A 26,724-nucleotide genomic window follows, 5' to 3' on the forward strand; every position below is an offset into this window, starting at 1 on the left:
AAATTTCACTTAAATATGTGATTAATAATTATAAAGTATCAAAATTGGTTATTACGATTAATTTAGATTATTAAAATTCACCGCCCTTGTCCAGTGCCAATTTTCTCTAGCCAGGCTTTAGTTGCCTAATTCTAGAAGGCTCTATATAATGCGAAATATTTTAAAAGCTGGCATTTACTCTACATATTATGTAACTTTATAATAAAGTACCTGCGTAGTTACTGCCTGTCAGATTGACAGATGACGGCTATAATCTTGTAAAAAAGGAGATAGCCAAAATTCACTACGTTATAAGCAACGATTCGCTTTCAAACTTAGCCGGATTATACTTCGTGGCCAAACGCCAAACTGAAATTACTACTATTTCAAACTTATGCCAAATTAGTGCACGTTTTATACTAAAGAAAATTTCAATTTCTGTTTAGGGGTCCCGCCTCTTATTACGTAGTAATTACATCCTCTTTGTATGACATGTTCCAAATTCAAACATAATATTATCAATTCTTTTTTATTGTAAAAGTATGTATCGCCAGACTTAGTATTTCAATGTCAACAATTATCTCTAAATTGCGTGCTGTTCACCACATAAAATGTTAAAATTATTGTCATTTGTTCATCTGTCATAAAATCTTGACAGAGTAGTCACTGCAATAATAAGTAAATATTATATGTTTTCAAATACAATAAGTATGATTGAGAATACAGTTGTTCCGGTGAGTATAATATTGCATTAGTATTTATCTTTTCTTAGAGTGATGAGATCAACTACCCTATTCCTGTAACAACAAGTTAGGATATCATCCCCACCATCTGGATGTGTGGCTGTCCTCCACAGCGCGGTTTTCAAGGAGCTTTCTCCCTCGTACTACAAAGCTGTGGAATGAGCGTCCTTGTGCGGTGTTTCCGGGACGATACGACATGGGTACCTTCATAAAAAGCGCGAACACCTTCCTTACAGGCCGGCAACGCCCCTGTGACGCTTCTGCTGCTATTATATAACAGCAGGTGATCCGTGCGCTCGTTCATCCTTCTTTCCGATAAAAAAAGAAGAACACACATAAATGTCATATTTTTAAATAGTTTGTGTATATTTTCCAGCGGCGGGAGCTAGCACAGACATGGGAAGTGAGCACTATTGCCTGAGGTGGAACAATCATCAGAGCAACCTGCTGGGAGTGTTCAGCCAGTTGTTGCATGACGAGAGCTTAGTGGACGTCACACTCGCCTGCTCCGAGGGTGCATCTATCCGGGCTCACAAGGTTTGTGAACAATAAACTTGGGCGTAGTATTAGTTGCCGCACTTTGCAACGAGAACGATGCAAACGACGATGTGGCATTTTGACAGAGTTCAAAACCTAAGCTAAACCAAGAAACATAAATTAGTCTCTCGACAACTCTTGTCTGCAAATGCATAACTGATAGTTCATTTATTAATCAATATAAATAACTTGCATTGTGTTGAGAATAAAAAGAGTAAGTATATAATTCTTGCTCAATAATCTGTTGTGAAAAAGAAACTGTCCAGCTCCTTTGCACTGGATGCCGGCTAGATTATGGGTACCACAACGACGCCTATTTCCGCCGTGAAGCAGTTATGTGTAAGTATTACTGCTTCGTGTTTCGGCCTGAACGGCACCGTAGCTAGTGAAATTATTGGGCAAATGAAACTTAACATCTTTCATGTCTCAATGCCGCTCAGAATTTATGGGTTTTACAAAAATTCTCTAGTCTCGTCCCTTATTTTCATAAAAAAAACTGTTACATTTCAGGTTGTACTTTCTGCGTGTTCATCATACTTTCGCTCGCTCTTCGTGGATCACCCGTCGCGTCACCCAATAGTGATTCTCAAGGACGTCGGTTTGGACGAGCTCAGAACGCTCGTGGACTTCATGTATAAGGGCGAGGTCAACGTTCAATATTGTCAACTACCCGCTCTTCTCAAAACCGCTGAAAGCTTACAGGTACATAACTAATTTCTAATTATGATCTATACTAAAACATAATATATAGCTTTTAGCGAAAGCTAACCCATGGATAAAATTGATCTTAACATGGCATGACTAATATTAACATGTGCACTCCCTTTCAAGGTAAAAGGATTAGCTGAGATGACTACGTTAAGTGCGGCTGGCGTTGACACCAGGAATGTTTCAGAACCAATGGAAGAGTGCCAAGCACAAAATTCAAACGAAATATTGCCAACACATGAAAGACTAGTGGAGAGAGATCCTCGGGATAATAAAGAAGATCGGCAAGACGCTAAAGATTGTCGGGAAAGAGAAAAAATTGTTAAACAAAATGAGTCACGTGATTCAAGAGAGTCACGAGAAAGGGATAGGGATTTGAGAGAGTCACGAGAAAGGGATAGAGATTTAAGAGAAACGCGAGAAATTATACGCGAGAGAGAATCACGAGATTATAGAGATCTACGTGACAACAGAGATCCTCGAGAACTGAGAGATATGAGAGAATTGCGAGAAACTCGTGATTCCAGAGAGCCCGAGGCATCTCCGCCACGAATATCTCCTTTACTTTCTGTCCGACGATTACGAACGGAATCATCGATAGATGTGACGACGCCTACGCATCCTCCCATACCAAAAGATGAACCCCCTGATGAACCGATTCGGCCCTTGTCACCAGAAGACGATACTGTTTCTATTCGGTCTAATGGAGCTAGTGATAACGTTGGTAAGTTAGAGTTATTTGAATCCTACAGTATGGACATAGCTGAGTGTCAGTAGGTAAATAATAATGAAAAATATATAATAAGGCTTAGACATAAGTACCTACAGTATTATTGTGAACAAAATTATCACTTATCATTAAAATATTCCTAAATCGTCTCTCCAATAAATATGTATGAGGTCAATATAATAGGCTAACTTTTATTGAGAGAACGAATAAATCGATCATCAACTCAAATGGCACATACTTTCCTACAGAAAGTTTTCATAATAATTATACCGCTTAATGTACACCTGGTACATTACCTGACCTTTAACTCCATGATTAAACCTCACTTAGAATACCTTGTTGAAGTCTGGGGAACTACAGAACATATTTATCTAAAGACTTTACAAAAAAAAAACTCAAAACACAATCATCCTTTTTTCAGCATGACTATTTAACCCCTACTACAAAAATTTACAAAGAAACCAAATTAATATAAATAAATTTCAATCAAAAGAGATGGACCAAATTTGTATGGACTTCGGAGTAAGTGCTGGCCAACATCCAATCATAGTGCTTAATGTACCTTCGACTAATACTAGTCGGTAACACAAAGCAATTTAGAATCGATCCGTGGAGAATTGAGAAAAAAATCTACTGGATACATGGCCGCTGGCGGGGGGGTGCCAGAGGGTGCACAGCCCTTAGGAATCTCGAGGAATTATTGAAATAAAAAGCCGTCTGTTGGAAATCATTTTTTTATTCACAATAATTAGTAGGCAGTAATTACACATTTCTCATTTAAAAAGCAACTGCAGCCGGCGGGGTTTTTGACCGAACCTATTAAAGACGTTTTCTATAAAGCTATCTTTATTGTCCTTGGTTATCTTGCCTCAGTGGACACTTAAGAAGCATAATCCAGACAGTCGCTCTTCACCTGTTGTGGACCTATTCCAAGTTTTTACTCTTCTCAGTGTGCTTAAGGATCTTTCTACTGTTGTGATCGTTGTGACGGGTAGACTAAGACAAATCTTGATCGCTTCTGCTACCAGAGGAAAGAAATCTTTTGCCTCGTCGATGTAGTCTATAAGATGTTTTTCATATCGATCAACTCCACTGATATTATTTGCCGCTGGCTGTGGATATTTCCACATTTCAAACCAAGTTGTGATTTCTGAAATAAAATTAGGTAAAAGATAATCTCGTTGGCATTTAATCTCAATATTAAGGTCTTCGCAACTTTGTTTAGCTTCTCCCAATATAGAAGTAAATTCCTGCGATGCGTTTTGTCTGTGACCCTCTATTATTTTAATGAGTTTGCAAATGTGGTCATTCACTGAATTAATGTCTAAATCCACTTGTTGAAGCTGGTTGCAGACAGGCTCAAGCTTTGTCGAGTAAGTAGTATTAATATGCAATGCCACAATAATCATTCCAGCAGTATTTCTTATTTCACTCAAATTATTTAAATCATTGACAACAAGATTTAATATGTGACTAGCACAGTGGAAATACTTTGCCTTGGGATATTTATCAATAATTATTTTCTAAACTCCACCAACATGTCCAGCCATCGAGAAGCAACCATCATACCCTTGCCCAACCATTTTGTTGAGATCTAAACCACATCATGTCAAAAAATATATTAACTTATTAATAATATTATATGATTTCTGAAGTTAATATTAATTATTAACTTCAGAAATCGATGCAGCATCTAACGTTTAAAGTGGTCTGTACCCCAAAAATTCTTCAAGTATTACGTAACTGTGTTTTGTTTGGTCAAACTTGACGTAACTTATGCCCATTGACAGCTGTTCATTCCCGCTTATATCCGCTCTCTCATCAGCCAAGATTGAAAAGTATGCCGCTTCTTTTGCTTCATCAGTCATGGTTTCACCAAGAACATCAGCACAGGTTTCAATAATTTCGTTTTGTACTTGATGGGATACATAGAGGGCATTTTTCGAACCAGTTGCAAAGTGGTCTTTTAAAACCGTACCTATCTCTTGCCTCAGCTCGGAAATGTAATAAGTCTTTGAAAACTGGCCCATCTTCTTTTTTTCCTCGAAGGAGTAAATCATGCGTAGCACAAAATAAGGCAGAAGATATAATGGGTTGAAGTTTTTTTCTATTTTCTGAAATTTCCCTGTTATATTGAGTATCAATCTGTTCATAAACGTAATTTTTTTTCTTTGCACGATTTCCAGATTATTTTAGAACGTATAACCGATTCACGATGCCTTACTGGCTATTTGCATGAGATTTCGCACACTCACTCGTGCACACTCACCAATATTTTGATATTTTTTGCATGGCCGAACGATAAATGGCCCCTGAGTACTGCCTCGATGAATTTGTGCGGGAAATAATACACATGTACGGCAAAGTGGTTCTTTAGCCTGAGCAGAATAGGCTAACCAAGGGTATGCTGTGAGCCACTCGTGGCGAAATGCACGTTGTTGTGTTACGTTTTTATGATCGATGTCCTGCTTGAAATCATAATCTTGCGGAAGTTTCCACAGTGTTTCGAGCACTTTAAATCGTATTTCATTAGGTACCTTTGTTAGAATCCAGATAAAAACCCACATCATAAATATTAACTGAAGTTTGTTGTGTTGTTAATTCGGTTTTACTAGTACTTTGCTGTGCCGAAGTACTTGGACAATCTTTAGCATTAAACTGTTCATTTTCAATCTTTTTTCTCTTGCACTAAATCGCCTTATGTCACTCATATTTTATGCTTTATATATTGCTTGCACTGTTTAATTAAATACGGCGCGCACTGACACTAATCTATGGAACCGAATATGGCGGGAAGTATAAATTTTTCAAACGGACGCACTATGCACTCACTCAAGATAAAAGATAACTATTAGTCACTCGCGATTTGCTCACTCGGAACGAACTGTTCGAACTCCAATCGAAAACTGACTGACTCGGAACTCGACCTAGCCCTCTTTATATATCAAAATGTAAGGAAGGTTCCAGATTCCCGAACGTTCTCGAACGTAGCTCTGTCCCTGTCATCTTTAACAGTGAAAGCGCAATACAGCTGCGCTTTCTCTGTTAAGTTCATCCCATTTATGCTGGTGCTATCTGGTGTGGAGTAGCGGTATTTTAAAGGGTGCGTTCAGAGAAGTAATGGAAATCGATTAATATCCACCAACTTAGAATTTTTAAACCAATTTCAATCGTCGCGAACAGGTGAGAGTGTGGGCGAAAAGGTGTGAGCCGTGAGCCGTGACGTGAATGACTATTCATTATGAATTTATTTTATTTATGATATTTGTTTCCGAATAAAATTTCATTTTTTTTACTAACAATCATACACGGCGAATATTGTAAGAAAACTAAAATCTGCACCACCTGGAAATTAATTATGTCGGCGCCCATGACTGCATAGGTTTAACATTATCGTAAATTAGTAACCATCAGCTTAATTATAATAAAAGACGGCATATTGTTAACAATAATACAATTTTTCAAAAAATTTTGAACCGCGAAGCATAAAATAATATGTATTTTCGCCCAATTACAAGTTAGCATGACAAGTTTACCTAATTTAATTGTTGCTGGTATATTATGATGATCACAAGTTCTGGAAATTGAAAAATATACTGTAACTGTAATATTAATATTACATTACAAAAATATATTATATAGCCTTTTGTTTACTCTGTGTCAACATTCAAAATGTCACATAAACACTAATTGTCAATCTTGTCATCAATAATTGCCGAATGTCATTCAATTTAGTGATTATCCAATTTCTACTGAATTGAATTTGTTTATTTCCAGGCCATAAAATCAAAAAAAAAAAATTGTTTATTTTGTTTCACAAATACAAAATCGCACTATGCAATTCAATAAAATTTGTATTTTGCACTGCAAGCTACCATCGACATTCAAAATTTGGAATTCAGCTATTGGCCTGTTTAAGAGTTGCCCCGGTTCCAATAGAAAAATGTATAATGTAATTCATCACACAAAACAACAAATAGAGCCATGGGGATACTTTCATGCAATTCTATTGATAAATTTTGTATTGAAAATATATAATATGATACACATCACGATATCGTGGAAACTCTTATTAGAGTATTTTAACATGTACATAGAAAGATAATTCAATGGTAAGAATTGTCGACCTATTATCATGATTACTATGCAAATAAAGTATCTAATAGCGATAAATTCTATTGCAATTCATTTTTGATATTGTGGCGTACTTTTGTTGTTTTTATTTACTAAGACTTGACAAATTTATGTATAGTTATCTAGTCTTATTGTTTTCAGGTATCAATATGACAATAAACAGTCATAGCAGCTTAGGCACTAGATATTCTCCTGTTGAACAAAGGCTGAGTGTGCTGAGCACCTTGCCTCACCCAGGGCTGACTCTCCATCCCCACCCATCTCTACCTAGTCCTAGAAATGAACCAATTGCGGGGCCGTCAGGGCTGCCACCAGTTCAACAAGTACCTTTGGTATATAATTTTCATCAAACTTTTATAATCGCGGAACTTTATAACATGATATTCACGACACACATTACTGACGATGGATTGCCTGTCATTTCAAAAAGTGGTATCTCTTATTGAAATCAAAACCATCATATTTCATTTCTTAAATAATACACTTGAAAAGCTTCAACCAAATCTATGAAAAGTTTTAATCTATTAAAATTAGTCTGAGATAATCATCTGATTAGGAACTATATAGGAGATATTTGTATGGGGTGTGGAAATACAATAATGTTAATTGTAGTTCAGTTGAGTAATAATTAAATTGATCATGTTGGTTTTTGTTTTATAAAACTAATGTTATTACCAAAGTTGGGTAAGTATTGATGTCAGGCAAAGTGAGTAATCATCTTTTCTATGTTGGCTATCAATACATAATATTATATTTGTTTGAATATAAACATATAATTATTTTCTGTTTGTGACTTTGGTTCATCTTATTGTCAGCTCCGCAAATCTAAAAAGTCACCCCAAAACATTATACAGTAAGCATATATATATAAGTACTAATAACAGGATTAAAAATGTGTTTATTATATACATTGAGAAAGACATACATGAGAAAAAAACTCTAGCATAATGTCATAGTGAAATTTTGCTACAAAACTCAAGAGGTTTGTTAAGAAACAAAAGTTTAATTAGCAAAAATGTTTATTTAAATCGGCTTTACTCACAGTTTTTCGGTGTTGGTACTGACTGGTTTTAGACCATTGTAGAGGTCTGTTTCGTCCCATACAAGTATAAGAAGGGACATCACCATAAACTCTAACTTACGCTGACAAAGGACCTCTGAATGATCCGAAACTAGTTGGTACCTATAAACACCAATAAACTGTAAGTAAAGATGATTTAAATATATAAAGTTAATAATGTCTCACAAAAGTTTAAATAATTTGATAGCAAATATATATTTAGGGATTATGTCAATTTATTTTAAACAACTTTACGGTTTTACGTCATATTAATTCAAAGAATGATATTTTGTCTTCAATTCAGTACCTGTTATTAAGTGTAATTGTGAAAACAAACATATAAATGACAATAAAATATCTAAAAACCATATAATTTTTGACCATTAAGATTTTCAATTTAAAAGACTGTGACCTTCAACATAGTGGACATAGTTCCTGAATAACGTTCCAAGCCACAAACATCACATTTTAAGGAATTTGTGTTTAAAGTTTAATAAAATTAGTGTATTCCATACATGTGGGTTGGGTTACTAAGTCATGATGTTATTTAAAGAGTGACAGTAGGGCTGCCAATTTTTGTCAGTCTGTTAAAATGAATTGAGTGACCAGTTTTGTGTTCTTAACTCAATTTCTACATGATTGTGGTTTGGAACGTTTTTCAGGAATTATGTCCAATTATTGCATCAATATTATATGTTTGTTGTTTGTGAAGCACTAATAATTATTTTATGTACTAAATTCCAATATACAAACCTGATTTATTTTTCTTATATTTCAGTCACTAAAAAAAGAAGCCGACTGGGACAGAAGTATTGAAGATAAAGTTGGAGAGTCTTCATCATCAGACTATAGACTGCAGCATGAATCTGTAAGTAGTGTTTTGTCTTTATAAATGGTTTTGGTACTTTAATCATTTCAATTTTATTTTCACAATATTCACTACTTCCTTTTTGGTGAAATTCTAACTTTTGCTTAGGAATTGTTGCTTTATTACGCATTTTGAAGCAAATAATTTAATTAAATAAACCAAAAAGGACATAGTGAGTTTTCTGATGAATGTGTAGATAGTCATTTGCATGATGAGTAAGCCCAAATTAGCGCTTAAACTTTACAAAGGAAAAATCTTTGCACAAACATATATTTCTAAAATCTACGTCTGTTACAATTAATTAAAAACGAAACTAGTTATGTACTTCTTACATGATATTCAAGGCCCTTACTTAAATTAAATATAAATTGCTTTGGGAGTTTTGTACATAACCAAATTTTTTTGATATCCCTTAAACCGGCAATACTTCGGATGGTCTCAGGACCGTTCTAAAGAACTCAACGTTTTGCTTTCTTAGTTGATGACATTTGTTTTAATGTTGCCTGCATGCTTGTTGATCTGCTATTGATTGCTATAAACATCGTGTACTCTATGCCTTGCTGTCAAGAAGTTGACCTTCATTTTGTTGGCCATTATTTTGTTATATACATTCATTTTGTTTGATACTGTATTTGTATTATATATTTTGGGCAGTACCTACATTTTTGTTTAAATTTTGGCCATATATTTGCCTATCGTTTGATATTGCGAGTCCTCGCTGTACCGTAGAGGCGCGTTGCTATCCAACAAGGCATTACGCGTAGCCGGCCCTCGGGTTCACTCCTGCACATTTTGAGCAAAATGAGCGTCAACTTCTTAATTAGATAGTGAAATAAAAAGACTGCATCTCGATTTAGAATGTAGTGGTAGAAATATTGCACATATTTTGGTCCATCCAGAAATCGAAACGAGAAAAGAAGTTGATGTTCTTTTTGTGGTTGCAGGAGTATGATGGGTCCGGTAGGGGGCGAAATGAGGAGGGAGAGAGGGGTTATCCGTGCATACATTGCGGCGCGACGTTTCCACACCAGAGCAAATTAACCAGGCATATATTGACGACACATACTCTAGATACGTTAAAGTACCGGGACGCTATTATGGGCAGGCCTTTAGGTCTCCCTATGATAGGACCGTTTAGTGAACCGACTTACTTGAGCATGCCGCCGGAAGAAACCCCCATCGACCTGGACATTGGGCCTGTGGAGCCTGGCAATGTGGTGCTGTGCAAGTTTTGTGGCAAGAGTTTCCCTGATGTTTCGTCTTTGATAGCCCATCTGCCAGTCCATACCGGTGACCGACCATTTAAATGTGAATTTTGCGGCAAGGCCTTCAAGCTCAGGCACCACATGAAAGACCACTGCAGAGTGCATACAGGTGAGTAGCGATCTTTATTTAAATGTTACCTACTATACGTACTATTGGTGGTCATCATGTGTATTTGATGGATTTTGTTTCCTTTCAGGCGAACGCCCGTTTCGTTGCGTTTTGTGTGGCAAAACATTTTCAAGGTCGACAATATTGAAAGCACATGAAAAAACACACTATCCGAAATATGCTAGGAAGTTTCTATCGCCGAGCCCCGTAGACACTGAAGAAGAAAGCCCACATCAATGAGGATTGGATAAGTTTAGTGCGTAAATAATTTAGGCAATATCACTCGAAGATTGTTTTATAGAATGTATTAGTGAATGAAGGACATTTTGTTGTATTTAGATAAGAATGTGATTAAAACGCCGCAACTGTGATCTGAATGATATAAATATTTGATATTTCACGTATAGATTAAATTGACACGAATCGCTTCTTCTGTTTCTCAAGATGTGACATTTTGGGTTCGCTTTTATAGAAATTTCGACTTAGGTGCTTTTTTTACGCCTTAGATAGTAACGAGTAAAATGATTTATGGTCCCTTAGATGGCATAGCCAACTTTAGCTAGAGAAGTTCTAATTTTATTGAAAATGAAAATACCTATAGAGTATTCAAGGTCATATTATTTATTATTATGCGACTTCTTTCATTTTCTACAGTTATTTCGTTTAACGCGAAAGCAATTGTAAAAAAAAAATATTAAAATTATCATTAATAATTAGGGACTTTCGTATTAATTGAGGGTAGTTTGAAGAATTGATTTTATAAACCAAATTTAAGAGGAGTGCTTTAATTATATACTTAGAGGTCGTAATAAATTGCACTCGTCATAGTTATTATAATCAATTTAGGGATTTGAAGTTTATACATAATTCTATGTCTTTCGACGTGCACACTCCCCCGAGGTAACTCAAAAGCAATACTGAGACATATAAAATGTAAATACAATATAGTTTCATACATATTATCTGATTTTTAGGAAATTTATTAGATTGTAAATGCTTGTAGTGTAAGGGGAGAGTTGTGAATGTGTGATTTATGGGAATCAAAGCTTTAAGCACCGTTTCAGTTCAATTCAGGCGCTGTGTCTTTTGTTCTATAATCACTGCGCACTGTAAATGCGGGTAGTTTTTCAAACACAGAGGATTGACATATCATATCAAGCCTGGCATTCTACCATCGCGGGTTTTGCAAGCAACTTTTTGGAATCAATTATCGGCTGTAGGTTTCTTGAACCGATACAACTTAGAACCGATTTCACCAATGATTCTTCATCTCGATTAAACACAAAGTGGCTTTCACCAATACCTTTCGAGCGTGTTGACGTCAACTGAGTTTACATGTCATAAACAATAGAATGTATCAAATACCTGTCAAAACTGTCATGGATGAGTATGAACAATATCAAAATTCCTATATGCCAATTTTTCTGTTACGATAACGACCGTGACAGCTCTTGAATGCGATCAAATTTGTCAAATTGCCAAAATTCGACGGTCAGCATTTAAATGCGTTTAGGCTATAACCGCGTTTAGTTTGTGTTGGTGAAACTCGTTAACATGTGTAAGCTTAGTTCAAAGTGTTCTTATCGCGTTCCTCTTCAATGGTCGGGGTTGGGGTTTATGGACCTTGAAGCTAAGAGCATATCTTGAAGGCTGGCAACGCAACTCTTGATCCCTGGTGTATCGGATGTCCATGGGCGTTTGCCTCACTATTTCCCATCACGTGAGCATCATACCCGTTTGCCTTTGCAATTTTTATAAAAACAATAATAATTTAATAAATAATTTAACTCTAAATAGTGTTTACAATTCCCGCTTAAATCATAAATAAAAACTAGGCACATACCTCGAAGTTTGAAAAAATGCCTAATTTAAAAAGCGCGCCAATTAACGAACCACAGAAGAACAAATATATTTGTTTACCACAGTGTATAGAACAAAAGGCACAGTTGTTACCAATAAACCTAATTCTATTTTCGTACAGGACAGTCGAGTTCAAACTTTATTTTTGTAGGACGTTTCAAATGCTGCTAATAACACGATTACTAGAGATAATGTACAAAATAATATTCACGCATTAACAAGGCATTTGAAAGTCTTCACACAATAGTGTTCAAGGAAATAAACAGAGTTTAATACAGGGATATTTTATGAATTATAATGTTTGTTTATAAAGATGTTACGATAGTTATTTTTTGCACAAACAATACAGTTATCAAATAGCTTCCATAGTTTATTTCATTGTCACGAGCATCAGTACAATTTCAAATATATCTAAAGCTTTGATTATGAGTGTTTTAATATTTGTATTGGACGCGACAGAACGTTTTGGCTCCATTACTTTACTGTCGTGAATGTCTTCACCTTTTTTTTGTGATTGGTCGAGGTTATTTGTTTTATTTAAAACTATTAAAACAATTGGCTATTTTTTTAAAGTGATAAGCCTCACTTCACGGATTAATTACACAAATTAAATTTGAAAACAAAATTTATGAAGGATGCGGGACTCGAACCCGCGATGTTTTCCTTTTAGACTTGAAAGAGCGACATCTCAAGCCAATTTGCTAATATGCAAATATTGGTGTTAGGCAGGTTATCACCTGTGAAGTAGATCCTATAGATGAAGCTATGATGAGAGTTGCACAACACATACAAGATTTATCAACGATACGTCACTTGGCTCAGTGGAAGAGTGCTCGCAAGGAGTGTTCATTAATTTTGTTTTCAAATTTAAGTCGTGTAAAACTATTTATATGTTTTGATATTAAATTTGGTCATTCAATTGGCAAGAGGCGACTGAAGTCTACTCAGAGACTATTTATTACTTTTTATGCGTAAATGCAGTGTTAAGGTCTTCTTTAATTTGTTCAAATTATATATTTACCTCGGCTGATTCAGTAACCCACAGACGTAAATAAATAAATTGTAAATGGGAGTGTAATAATTTATCTTTTTTTTTCGAAGTCGGGATATAGATTTGATCAATTTATTAACCGACTTCAAAAAAGTAGGAGGGTCTCAATTCGACAGTATGTTTTTGTTTTAGTTAACTCGACGTTTCGAGACCTTTCTAGATCATGCTTTCTGCGGCAGTCCTCCTGAAATCGCACAATAACACGCGTTTTAATCCTATAAAAAGTGTCTTAATTAAATATTATGTTTGTTTAAACTTGAATAAGTTTGTGGCAAGGATTATGATGATGGATGTCATTCCATCTTGATGTCTGGTGTTTTACAGTTCAGGGACAAACAATCAACTGGGAACTGAACTACTGAGTGAGCTTACTGTTGAAATGTTTCGAAGGCGATACGACATGGGTACCTTCAAAAAAATCGCAAACCCCTATCTGTTATTAGACCACCTTTATTAACCAAATGTACGCTAGTTTGATCTCCTCTTCTATGGGAAAAATTATACTTCAAACATGCATAAAACAAGAGTAGAGAAAAGGAATAAACTATAGAGTCGAATTAAGAAGGACCTCCTATTTTAGAAGTCGGTTCCAAATAAATAAATATATAGAGTAGATATTTATCTCATTTTAATATCCAGACGCAGTTTTAATAACGTACAGTTAAATGAAACTTACATGCTATTTAAGTATGAAAATATTTTAGTGAAAATGTGAATAAATAATGAAAATGTAAAATAAGTACGCAAGAAAATCAAGAATTTTCTTCATTGAGAGAAAAACGTTTTTTTTTCTTTTTGGGTAAAAATGTTGTCTGGATATCATAGTCCCTGGACTAGTACGTCAATAATAAAAAATAATCCATTTACAATTCATTTGCTTACTTTTACTGGTCGTACAAATGTAAAAAAACTAGTTATAGACACGGACTAGTAAAAAAATTTGGATTCCGTGTCACCTTACATAACAGTGTAGCACCAAAACAATAGCCGATTAACGTGTAAACACATAGGCCCACGCACACACTTACACCACTACAGGCCGAAAGGCGGCCATTATGAGAATTGTCATCGTCTGTGACAGATCAGTTTACGTCTTAATAAAATATTTAAATGCCGTCGTGCGTTGTGAAAAAGTGTAAAAACAATAACATAAAAGTATTTGTGGATATATGATTATTTAAGGGAGAAAAAATTGTGTAACTAGTATACCCCGTAACCGCACACACACACTAGCATAAAGGTGCTTCACTTGCTAATATCACGGCGCGGAGTCCTTCTTTTTTACTAGTCCGTGGTTATAGAATATATTTTGATGAATGTAGTACCTAGTGTTGGAATCGCAACGAATTGTCGCGGTCAGTAATATCTTGTGTCAATTACCTTCCCATGATAGAAGTCAACGGTACTCTAGCATCAGCCAGCCAAGTAGAGAAATTAAGTACACTATATCTTATACTAGTCGATAATTAAACAAACATAGTGACGTATTTTGGCATATCAATTGACATCAAAGGTTTTAATTGTTAAATTGTTGATGTGTAGGTAACAAAAGTTGAAATACAAAATTTTGGACCTATGTCTCGAACCTATGCTAATATCAAAGACTTGCTAGAACAAAACAATCTGTGGTGTCTGTGTTCTTTGTCGCGCTAACGGCCAAAGAGGATGTAAATACTACGTAATAAGAGGTGGGACTGCCTGAGTCAAAATTGAAAATTAGTTTAGTTTGAAACGTGCGGTGATTTGACATAAGTTTAAAATAGTAGTGAATCGGTTTTTTCTTAGAGTTTCGCTAGGCTGCTAAGGGCAGGCATAGTCGATCCAATGTTGTCGATATTAATATTATGAAAAATTAACATCCCACGTTATAGCTTATGGCACCACAGGAAGCGAGTCTCTGACATTAGTGTTTAAAAGATAGTTTTAGAGAAAAACTTTTTGTTTATTTCAGTGGAAGCAAATTTTGGAAGTATTACGATTACTTAAGAAAATATCTGTGATATAGGTAAATATTATGATAGGGTTCGGACATCTGGCTTACAGAAAATTGATCTCAGATAGTCAGGTAAATGCTATTATCTAAATTTTATTTCTATACAATCGAGTTCTCTAAGAGACTGGATTTAAAATTATTTATTATGTAGTCCGTGTTATATTTACTCGGTTTGTTTTGGCATCGGCTTTATGCGTTATAACTGGTGATACATTAACGATACTTTGGCACAGTACCTACTACAGATATCGCTCAAATTGAATGCAGTCGGGGCCTTGAGGTAAAGAGCAGGAGGATCCCCCCCCCCTTGTCGTCTCGTGCGCCTACAGTGTAGTGCTGTACCGTATTCGTCGCTTACCATGTTGTCGCGTTAATAATAAAGTTGCGATCTCGTGTAATTATTTATTTTAATAATGAGAGATCCGAGTCCATCGGGGTCCGTTCAATAAAAACAAGTTTTTATTCATCGCCATTGCTTGTGAGAATTGGCGAAATTGTTTTCTTTATCATTTTAACTTAGTGTAAAAAGGGTAAACTTCAAGCATTGTTTAAATTTATCGACACACTCATGATTATGGTCATCGATATAATTAGGTCACAGCACTATCGCATTCCTAAACTGCATTAAACTCGCGCGTAGTCTGTAGGTATTTGATTCTCAATATTTGGTGCTTATTTTTGCACAACTTTCCTCATAAATAAATGAAGTGTGGTAACTCCCTAGCTAAGCGCAAGTGGCGACAGGTCCGTGTCTCCGCCTCCCCGATTCATACTTTCTAGCCCCGCCATTACCGTCGATCCGCGCGATGTTGCGTTCTGTAATTAAATACTTCACTTTTGATTAAGTTAATTAATTAATATTTATTTGTAATGTTATTTTTCATTATAAAATCTATGATCGCCAAATATCCAAATATCTCGTATTTGTGTATCGTCAGTGTTTCACCAGTCATGCTGTATAATTATATCGGATCTCATTAGGATTTTAGACAAAAAGTTAGAGCATAAGCGAAAGTTATATTTTTAAAGTAGGAAATTAATTTCAGAAGGGCTAAAATGCTTTGTACTTATATTGCAGATACATAACATTCCTTGCTGTTTTTATACTGGCACTGTCTTTTTAATAAACGCAGCGTAAAGTCACTCCAAGTTTAAAATTACTTCTCCCTGTCATGTAATTCAGTAGTGACAAAGGTAAGACAAAGTAAATAGTTTTAAATTTGGAATAAATTTGCTTCGCGTTTTTTTCACAGGCAATGTGTGAGATGGAATGAATCTAATATTCGCGTAATAATTTTGTTGATCGCATAACATGATCTTAGTGGTGAATAAAGAATTGTAACGCGAGTAACAGAGACCGGTATATATATACTAGATACAAGAGTACCGTTCGACAACTATTCATAGTTTTTGTTTCGAAAGGTGTGAAAGGATAATGTGGAGGATAATGCGTTAGGTAGTGAGTTGTAGGGAACTTCAGATTGCACATGACATAGGTTTCATAGGTCTGCGCAATACTTATGTATAAACTGTTCTCGAGACCCGTTTGTCTATGGTGTAGAGGTTGAATGAATGTATTTGATATTAATATCAGGAATGTCAACCATATTAACATTCCAAACGGACGTTAAGGGTTATATTTTACCGGACACTACGGTGAACCAGTCGCCGTAACCAACAAAATTTATAACAGCTCTATAGAGATCTCCAATTACGTCGCGCGACCAGCTCGGACGCGTCATGATTCTGGAGCCCTATTACCAAAATCGAAATACGAAGTTTCGGTTGACGGTTCGTACATTTTCCTATTACGAAAGTATTCCGGATGCGAAGATCGATACGAAGTTCGCGATTAGACATTTTGTCTTTCGTTTACCTTATTCCCAAATTCACTTGACATTAACTTTTTCGTTGTTTGAGATTACTAAGGTCGTAACTGCCACTTCACTTTTTATGGTTATGTATAGCGGACAAATTCCGTTTCGGAACCATTTCCGAAACGGAATTTGTCCGCTGGTTTGAAGTTTCAAACAAAACTTCGGCTTTCGATTTTGGTAATAGACCTCCTGGTGTCCCGGTTAAATGTAGCCTTAAGGTGTTAAAATGTATTCTTATTATTAGAAATATTGCACCAGTTTAGACGAAATTAAATACGAATAGTACCTACGCATCCCGGTTGGTGAAATATATTAAAAGATTCAGTAAATTTGACTTTTTGATAGCGTAGACGCTATAGGTGATTTTTCTTTCCGTTTCATGTAAGCATTTTAGTATTTTGTAATAATATTTTGGTTTCGGCCAACTGTTTAGTAATTGTCTTCATTGCCTTTTTGTTTAGTATATATAGGATTGGTAGATGCGCTCTTCCGGGAGACTTTGAAAATAATAATAGTAATGTTGCCATTTGAAAAGCTGCACTGTTTATGTTGAATGTTACCAAGCTGAAGCAATATAACCTTAACGATCAATGTTCCTCTCCTTATTTCTAAGAAAGATTGCATATTTACATTTTACAAATAATAATTATAGCAATAAATACGATTAATAATGTGACATTGTCTGTTTTTATCTATAGTCTATAGAATGCCGTTTTACGCCATTTTGTTTCCTAACTGTCAGAGGCACTATTTATAAAATATTGTTATAGTTATATTTCTATGTATTGAGTGTTGTGTATATAAATATGCGGTGGCTGTTGAGATATTGTTGAACCATCCCCAAGTGCAGTTATTCAAATTTTAACATTCAAACTAATGAATTATACACAATTCTAAGTTCACGGCTTAGACAATTTATACATCTAGATAGAGTCTCTTGCTGTTAGGCAACCGATAAAAATAGGCCAGGAATATTAGTTCAGTGTGCGTGACAAACTACGTCTTACATTTGTATGACACTTTGTGTTTGTTTGCGTAAATTGCTCAAAATACAGGTTAGTTCTAAACTCAATTTTTTTGACTTTCTTTATCTATCTAGACGTATAAATGATCTAAGGTTCACGGCATAAGCACAAATAAAGTCTCATAAAATACTCGGTTTATAACATTTCTGACATATTTATGTAGATAGTCTTTATTAAAACGCGCAATTAAACTTAGCACTGATGTTGTTTGTATTAAAACATATTAGATCTGTTTTTGAAGTAAATTGTGACCACTGTTTTGTATTTAGAGTGCCTCTTGCCTATATAAGACTTATTGTAAAGGCTGCAAATCACGGAATATACATAGATTATGTAGATGTGAATTATAGAAAAATGTATGGTTTTATGGTGAAAATTGTAAGTTGAAGTATGATATGCAACTTGCAGGGAATAACATCAATTTTGCAGTAGCAAGCCTTCGTGATAGACACCTCCTTAGATAGCGCATTCCAATCTTACTGAGCTGTATCAAAATATACAGAGGATCAATCACTTAATATTGTAGTCAGTCGACATTCAAAAAAATTCAAAATGGCGGAACGAAAGCTGTAATTTCATTGGTCGTTGCTAATGCTGAACAATAAGAGATTGCAGCACTTTTAAGCTATTGATCCCTCCGTTATACGGCTTATTCGAACATGTTTTCTAGTTGTCAATTAGTGTTTTTAAATTATAATTTAATTGTTTATATTTAAGTGGCATAACGTTATATTTAATTGTAGAACTTATTATGCAATTTTTCTAAGTTCCTGTAGCTATAAATCCATTATTGTATATTGGTACAATTTGTTTTATTAATTATAATTTGTTTAACCTAATTTATTTAGATGTAACGATTAATATTTATAGATTTTGTCATAATATACGGCTGCGTATACTGATTATTAATTTTAAACATGTTTTTAAATTAATGTTATATGATTTTGAATCAAATTTGTTCATATCACCAATCGTATTGTAATCTGTTAAGCATTCTTAACCACAACAATACTCAATTAATTGTTTGTTAAAGCTTGAAACAGTTGGTTCGAAAAATAGTTTTTATTCTGAAAATCTATCGACAAATCTTATAAACATCAGAAATATTATTATCACCTACGGATTCCAAACCTCTACTTAGATTTTTATTGATTGGTAAATGAAATATGTGTATGAAATCTAACAGTTTTATTTAACACTGTTATATTTAACAATGTTATATTTAGCAGTTATTAAGAACAAAAAAAAATAAATGATTTATACTATACCACTTCTGGATATCATTAAAATATTTGAGTAAAAATTCGAACTAAATAATGTCATGTTTATGTTTGATGTGTCATAGGACAGGAAATTGGAAACACTGGAAATGTAGATCATCGACTCTTTACTCAATAGTAAATTGTTTTTTTAACTAATTTTAACTTAAACTTTAACTATTTCAAAGTATTTCCGGATTTTTACTTTTTGATTATCTATTTCACGAAGCTGTTTGTTATTTTTAAATGCTCGTTTAAAGTTCAAATAACATAAGTCCGTTCAATTGTCATAGTGTTATATAATTGTTGCCTCACCAAGGAGTATGTACTCTTTCCGTTTTCAACTGTTTTATTTAACAACCATTGTTGATGTTTTAGAGTAGATCTGTTTTGCCTTAACATTTTTAATTAGTCGTTCGTAATGTTTTACCAGAACAGAGTATGGTTTTGTTGAAATTTATTTACATTTGTACATCAAGATGTTTTGTCAATTCCACAACGGTACACAGGCCCACAGCGAAGGGTCACATGTAACTTTGAAACAAATATAAGCATATCATAGCTGTAAAGATACAATTTTGACAAATAAAAGCTCTACAATCATTACATTACTGTTGTTTTATTGCAACACACCAAACTTCGCCAATAATGTGTAGGTATGTGTTCGTATAAAATTTTATTTTTGATTATAGGTTTTAATGCGTCAATTAATATTTTGCGGTGATTGTGTTTCAGATGTGCTTGGATATTTGCGGTTCCCCTGGTATTCCGAGTCCGATTCCACCACGCAGTCCGACCGCGCTGCCGCTGTGGTCGCCACTCCTGGCTCTTCAAGCCTGTAGGTTGCGTAGGTACCTCAGCGATGACTGCATGGCTTACCAAAGCCGGCACCTATTGCATTCAGAGAGACGCCGGTGTGGAGTGTGCCTCGCATCTTTCCCGTCCACTTGGCTGCTCGAGCGACACGCTGCCCTCCAACACGCAACACAAACTACGTGCGAAGACAAACCTTTCGTCTGCGAGCAATGCGGACAAAGCTACCGGTACAGATCCGCGTATGTGAAACATCGGGAGCAAAACCATCGAGCAAGACTCCCGGCGGATAAATTGTTCACTTGTGACGTCTGCGGCATGCAATTCCGCTATCTGAAATCATTCAAGAAACATCGCCTCAATCATACCCTGGAGAGACTCCACACAAAGAACCCCGAACCACCTGAAATCGTTGAACCGGTCTCTAGTACAAACGAAGTTCTTATCGGGCAATGTGGTGAAATGGATCTCTCTTTGAAAAAGAGGAATAGGAACGAATCTGCGCGATCGCCACCGATCGAAGTTATCGACGGCGAACAGGATAGCACTGTGGATTCTAACGGACCTTCAGACTCCATTGTCACGGTCGATGACTCTACGGACTGTAGAAACTCGAGCGCTGATAGTGAAACAAAAAGAGAAGATGACGTCGTATTGCCAGAAGAAAGAAAACGCATCCCGGTGTCGTTTGCAAGCGTAAGTTCAATGGCGGACAGCTCTGAAAGTGAATCACGAGGTGATATCAGTAAGTTGGACAGCCCGAGCGCACACAGCGGGATTCTGAACTTCTTGCAGAATGACGACAGGCAAAGAGACAGGGAGCGTAGATTTGCCTGTCCGTTCTGTGGCAAGTGTGTGAGGTCGAAGGAGAATTTGAAGTTGCACGTGAGGAAGCACACAGGTGAACGCCCGTTTGTCTGCTTGTTTTGTGGAAGGGCGTTTGGAGGGAAGAGTGACCTGACACGCCATTTGCGCATCCACACGGGAGAACGTCCGTACCACTGTGAAGCGTGCGGGAAGTGCTTCGCTCGGGCGGATTATCTATCGAAGCACCTCACCACACACGTTCACAACGCCCGCTGAACGTACCACCACCGTCCTTGTCAAACGTTTTCATACCTCTATATTAAACGATCGATTCATATTGTTACAGCAAATCGGAATATTTTTTAAAAAGTTTTAACTTAACTCTAAGCAGGTCTAATTAGATTTTACATAACTGTTTTTGTTTCGGAGTGGTATTTATAGTTTAATAGATAATTTTCGATATTTATTCTATACAATTTAATATATTATGGGATATTTTATGACGATTGCTGCAAGCGAAATATTTGAAATCCTTAGTTAGCGTCAGACTACATACATCGAAGTGACTGTTAGTTTTATTCTGGTATTTGTTTCGGTCCATGTGTTATATGATTCCTGTGTGTTAGAATCAGCGAAAAGATTTCATCACTTAAGATTTTGTGAGAATTTTTTTGATAACAATCGGGCAACTAATTCGATTCCAAAAGAAGAGAAACCTAACAATGTCTAAGAAATATACAAAATTAATTTGTACTTAAATTTATCGATACGGGCGGGATTCAAGACTTCCTAAAATGCAATGATAATGTAGAATCATTAGGTGTCGCCACAACTCCCTAACGGATGATGCGCCACTAGGATGGTTGGCTTCCGTCGCTGGGGCGAAATCCAAAGGTGCGATTCCCGTATTGTGCATAAATTTTGGTTTAAATTAAATTCGTATGTTTAATTCCAAAAGTGAGGAATAACACTTAAAAATAACACATTATGGTTTAAAATCCTTAAGTAGGTTGAAAAAGTCATTCCATTGGTAAAATAAAAAAAAAAAATGTAGTCATGACGGATAGGTAAGTAGGAGAATGCACAAGCTGTGATTCGTACGAATAAGACCAGTCAAACAAACTTAGGACATCGAAAAATGTTTTATGTAAGTAAAAGATTAAGAGAGTTTTGATATAATTTAATGGTAGGTTTTAGGAGTCTCTCTGTGCCAAAATATGTACCTCATGTAAGTAAACAATCAAGTAGCTAAAATAATTACATTATTGCTTAAAACACGGCTTAATGATACCACCATAGTCCATATCCCACTTTCAGTGTTGTGGATTTAATATTTGTTGAACGAATTTGCATATAACTTAAATAGTTACTGGACGTCGTTTTGAAATCATCGCCAGATCATTTAGAGCCGAGATATAAGGAACGCAAAAAGGTTTCATTGCGAAGGATGTCCGGTATGTGACTATTTAAGTTTAAATAACAGTGTTATATCATTGTTAATTCAAGGCCATCCCGTATGTGACTATTAAAGTAGAAATAACAGTATTATATCACTGTTAATTCAAGGACATCCCGTATGTGACTGTTTAAGTTTAAATAACAGTGTAATATCACTGTTAATTCAAGGATATCCCGTATGTGACAATTAAAGTTTTAATAACAGTGTTATAACATTGTTAATTCAAGGACATCCCGTATGTTACTGTTTAAGTTTTAATAACAGTGTTATAACATTGTTAATTCAAGGACATCCGGTAAGTGACTATTTTAGAGTAAATAACAGTGTTATAATATTGTTCATTCAACTCGATTAACTCCACTTGTATTTATTCTTCACAGTGACCTTGTAGGGTCAATGAAAGTGTGGATTATTGGAGGTTAGTCGCAGCCTTTGTCGTCGGATCGACTCTTAATGATTAAAATCGAGCACAATTTCAGAGACGTCAACGACAAAGAAATAACTTATGTTCTTAACGTCGTTTATACAGTTATTATCGGCGGCTTTGTCAAAGACAATTATAACGTAGTTGGTTACGTCACTTTGGAATATTAAAGCTTCTTGTACATGATACTGGAACCGTGTGCACACCGCATTAAATACAATTTAAATGCTAAATCAATGGTCATAGATCAGTATAGCATTGCCAACGAAACTAAAATGAAGTCTGCTTATAATTTTAATTAAAGTTGTCAAGATGAACAAAAAACGAGTGTGCTTTAGATCACGCGACTGAAGTAAAACAAAATATTAATTTATAAACAAGAACGAAATAAAATTACGAAATAATCAAGAAATCACCGATCGCGTAACGCTAGCGTTCGTAAAGCTCTCGTCACGCATTCACCAGCTTAATCCCCAAGTCAAGCATGCGTAGAGAAGTTTTACTTCAATAAGCAGGCACCCATTTTAACTATATTTTTATTTCTAGTAAGATATGTTTATGAACACCAGCGCAAACGATCGGTCCGGCACTTCTAATGGTCCGGTACGTTGCCAGTGCGGCGATTACGGTACGGTTCTGATGTCGTGTACAAGAATACTTATTGTAACTGACCCGTTAACATCTACCCTGGGTTCTAACTGTTTTAGTTTTAGCTCCACTTTTATTTTTAAACGGTACTTTCATTCCATAGATAGTCTTTAAAAGCGCTGTAAATTTATCCACAAGTGAGATACATTATGAGGCCTATACACGAATACTTTCAAACATAACTATATAAAGACTTAAACTACAAACTGCCAATATTGTGATAAAGCTTGGGTAAGCACTTTTTTCTGGAAGTTAAAAGTATAATGATACAAAATGTAATTTTTTTCTAATTTATGAATTTTAGTACCTACCTACCTAGTAGATTTATATTAAATGCATCCGAAGATAATAGTAATTTCAGAAGTTTCTTTATACATACAAAGTATTTTCTGGGATATTACAGCGCATTTACAATACCAATATATATATAATAAAAACAGTCAATTATTACTGATTATTGTTATAACTTCCCGCAGGCTTAATATACTTCCAATGGAATTTTCTAGAAATGAAACTGGAAGTAATTATGATATGCGAAAAAAATACAGAATTACGCTTTTTAACACGTCAATTGTTGAGTCAGGTATTATGTATCGTAATGCCCGAGACGTTTAAGCAACCAAAGGCCAAATCCATTGGTTGTCTGGACTAAGGCTACCTAATGTTTTAGCCAATCCTAGCCTCTAAACTTCTAAAGCGAATCTAGCTAATGATTGCCCGAGGCAACCCGAGCGTCATGGGCAGAATCAAGCAAAAGCTAAGCCATTCGTTCTAAAACTGTATAAATAGCCACATTCACGTTTCGTTATATTTAGATGTCTATTTACAGTTGATAGCACCTTATAGTGGAAATACAGTAAGTTACGGCAATAGGCATGATGAAAGATTTTGGATTACTTATTTAAGTACAGCCTACAAGTTTCGAAAAATAACGTTTTCACCAGAATATGATCAGTTACGCAAATTAATGTATTTTAATGAATCATAACATAACTAAAACGCTTGTAGGTGTCATCATAGACTATGACGTCATAGCTCAGAAATCAATGAATACGCGTAATATAACAACTAAACATTGAAGCGATGATTATTAAGCCGTGATGTCATTTCTTTTCAACATGGCCGGCTGCCGTATTTTATACTTTTTAGTGTTGAATATAATGTTAATCTCATTATTTAAATCAAAACTGAGCCATTTCTTAACATCTTTTCATTCTATGTTTTTCTTAAAACCATTTCTTTGATTCTTTGAAACTTTCGTTATGCGCATTCTTTGTGCACGTCGTTAATGGTTGATTTTAACGTTAAAAGCTTTGTTGATATCGTGATTCATTTAGAAGTTATTGAGTTATTTTTTACGTCTAGGGTGGTCATTAGCTGTTCGGTTTCGTATACTATTAAGTTCATTATGGTACAATTCTATAATAATATTATTTATTGCGTAAAGAGAAACATTTGCCAGAGGGAGAGTAGAATGTTAAGTACATATATTAGTAAAATGAAACTGTAGCGTAAACGAGAAGCAATACTCTGAATTTTTATTTTTACTATCGGAATACTCTAATGAAATGGGAAAATAACAAATATAGAATTTGTCATATTATTTATAAATGACACGTTTAGAATTAATTATAAAAGTTTTTAGGAGTTTAATTTTAAATTCTCGTATTTTCTTCGAAATTTAGACTTGGAAATTGTGTATAATGTAGATATGTGTCCTATGTCAAATTCAATATGTTAAAAATTAACTATTCAAAATTGATGTTGGCTGATTTATAATATTGCCAGTCGTAGTTACTTGATGTTGTGGTGTAAACTAGTGATTTATAACCTATTTTATCGATAGTAAACCACTCAAATAACCATGGCATCTTCGAGAAGAAAATCGAAAAAGTTTTCGCCATAACTCTTAATTTGTAATTCTTTTAGTAAACAGTTTGTTCATGTTTTATTTCCAGATCTTATATCTTGTTTTTATTTTTATGTCTAAGATTCGCGCACTGATGACGTATCGCCACGGGCACCAAGTCTTTGACATCGATTATTACATAGAATAAATTCAATATATTAGTTTCAATTACATTTCTAGATTTGTCCTCAATATATTTTGAGTGGTTTATTACTCAAAAATTTATTATTATTATAATTGATGTGGTCTTTATATAAAATTGTTCTTGTAATGTGTCAGTAATATTTAATTTTTTAAATCAAATTCTAAAAATATATAAGCACAGCCAGTTTTGTAAATATGTGCTAACCAGGACAAATGTGATAAACTAGGAGTTAAGCAGTTTGTAATTATGATTGATTCTCTGCTAGTGGACTTGTTATTTATAAAGTTTATTTTCATTGGACCCTGCAACTGTTATTTTAAACTGTTAAAAGAAAAAAGCATTTGAAAATATACATTTTACTTTGGTCTTTACACATCAAACAAATTTTAATTATAATTTAATAATTTCAACTAAATTATTAAGTTTTGAAAGTAAATTATAATAATTTTTTAAATAATAAGTTCATTAAAAGGTAATATGTCTCCATTTGTACGTTCGGGCTTACATTCTAAATAGATACTCTGCTGAACCATTTTTTTTTAACTCTAGCATTGGGAAATAACCCGGCATTCGGTTTAACGAAAGATACACAAACCTCCGTCCAGATAAATGATTATACATCATTAATTCTAATCAATTTGAGTTAATCAAACTGTGCTAAAGTTAATTTTATCTTTATATCAAAAGGCCTAGCAAATGTATTTTTAATTATCTCACTTTTAATTCGTAGTTCTTGTAACGTTTGTCCTGTATACTAAGGCCAGCGAGACTAGGTAAAGAATGTAAACAAACGGACTGTTACTGAGTTACATTGGGATAGCGAGCGATAATTATCTCTGTCCCTATCATTCGTACGCAGTAATGGCGTCAGTTGTGCGACGATAGCTTTTGTTGCGTGTTTCGTGGTACAGGAAAACAGTCAGTACCACAGTTGTCAACATTTGTTCCACTGTATTACGTCCGAAGTGATACCAATTTTTTAGTTTGTGTATTTTCTTAATTTTTTGTTATTATAAATCCGTTACTGTTAGTTTTCTTGTTGATTTTTGCTGTTATTGTGAGTAGTTGTTTTTTGTTGATTTTAATTATGGAACCACACATGTTTTGAACCCCTGAAATTTTGTTTACATTCATTATCTCCTCTGGTTGGCCTTACCATAGATATTTCAATTATTGTCATATAGTATTTGTACCGTACGAAAGGGCGTCCCTCGTCGATCATCACTGATATTTACACATTATAGCGCAAATATGATTGCATAGGAATGTAATGGCTCAAGCCGTCTGTGTCGGCATCGGATCAATGTGCTGGTCGGGTAAG

At 34.9% G+C, this 26,724-nt stretch overlaps 1 protein-coding gene across 5 annotated transcripts in view; it reads left to right on the forward strand.

Annotated features, from left to right (window-relative positions):
* Nucleotides 1–26,346, forward strand: part of LOC126964977 (oocyte zinc finger protein XlCOF6-like) — a 63,633-nt gene extending 37,287 nt beyond the window's left edge. For 3 of the 5 annotated variants that reach the window (XM_050808345.1, XM_050808344.1, XM_050808346.1), the window contains exons 2-7: nucleotides 1,099–1,259; nucleotides 1,770–1,961; nucleotides 2,091–2,691; nucleotides 6,973–7,163; nucleotides 8,670–8,759; nucleotides 19,934–26,346. In XM_050808345.1, coding sequence (XP_050664302.1) covers nucleotides 1,119–1,259; nucleotides 1,770–1,961; nucleotides 2,091–2,691; nucleotides 6,973–7,163; nucleotides 8,670–8,759; nucleotides 19,934–21,094 — 2,376 coding nt within the window. In that variant the 5' untranslated portion in view covers nucleotides 1,099–1,118 and the 3' untranslated portion in view covers nucleotides 21,095–26,346. Of the gene's footprint in view, nucleotides 1–1,098; nucleotides 1,260–1,769; nucleotides 1,962–2,090; nucleotides 2,692–6,679; nucleotides 6,810–6,972; nucleotides 7,164–8,669; nucleotides 8,760–9,703; nucleotides 10,134–10,221; nucleotides 15,521–19,933 lie in introns of those variants that run through there. The other 2 variants (XM_050808347.1, XM_050808348.1) reach the window with 2 other exon arrangements.
* The last annotated feature ends 378 nt before the right edge of the window (nucleotides 26,347–26,724 follow it).

Source organism: Leptidea sinapis, chromosome 6, assembly GCF_905404315.1.
Source record: "Leptidea sinapis chromosome 6, ilLepSina1.1, whole genome shotgun sequence".
NCBI lineage: Eukaryota > Metazoa > Arthropoda > Insecta > Lepidoptera > Pieridae > Leptidea > Leptidea sinapis.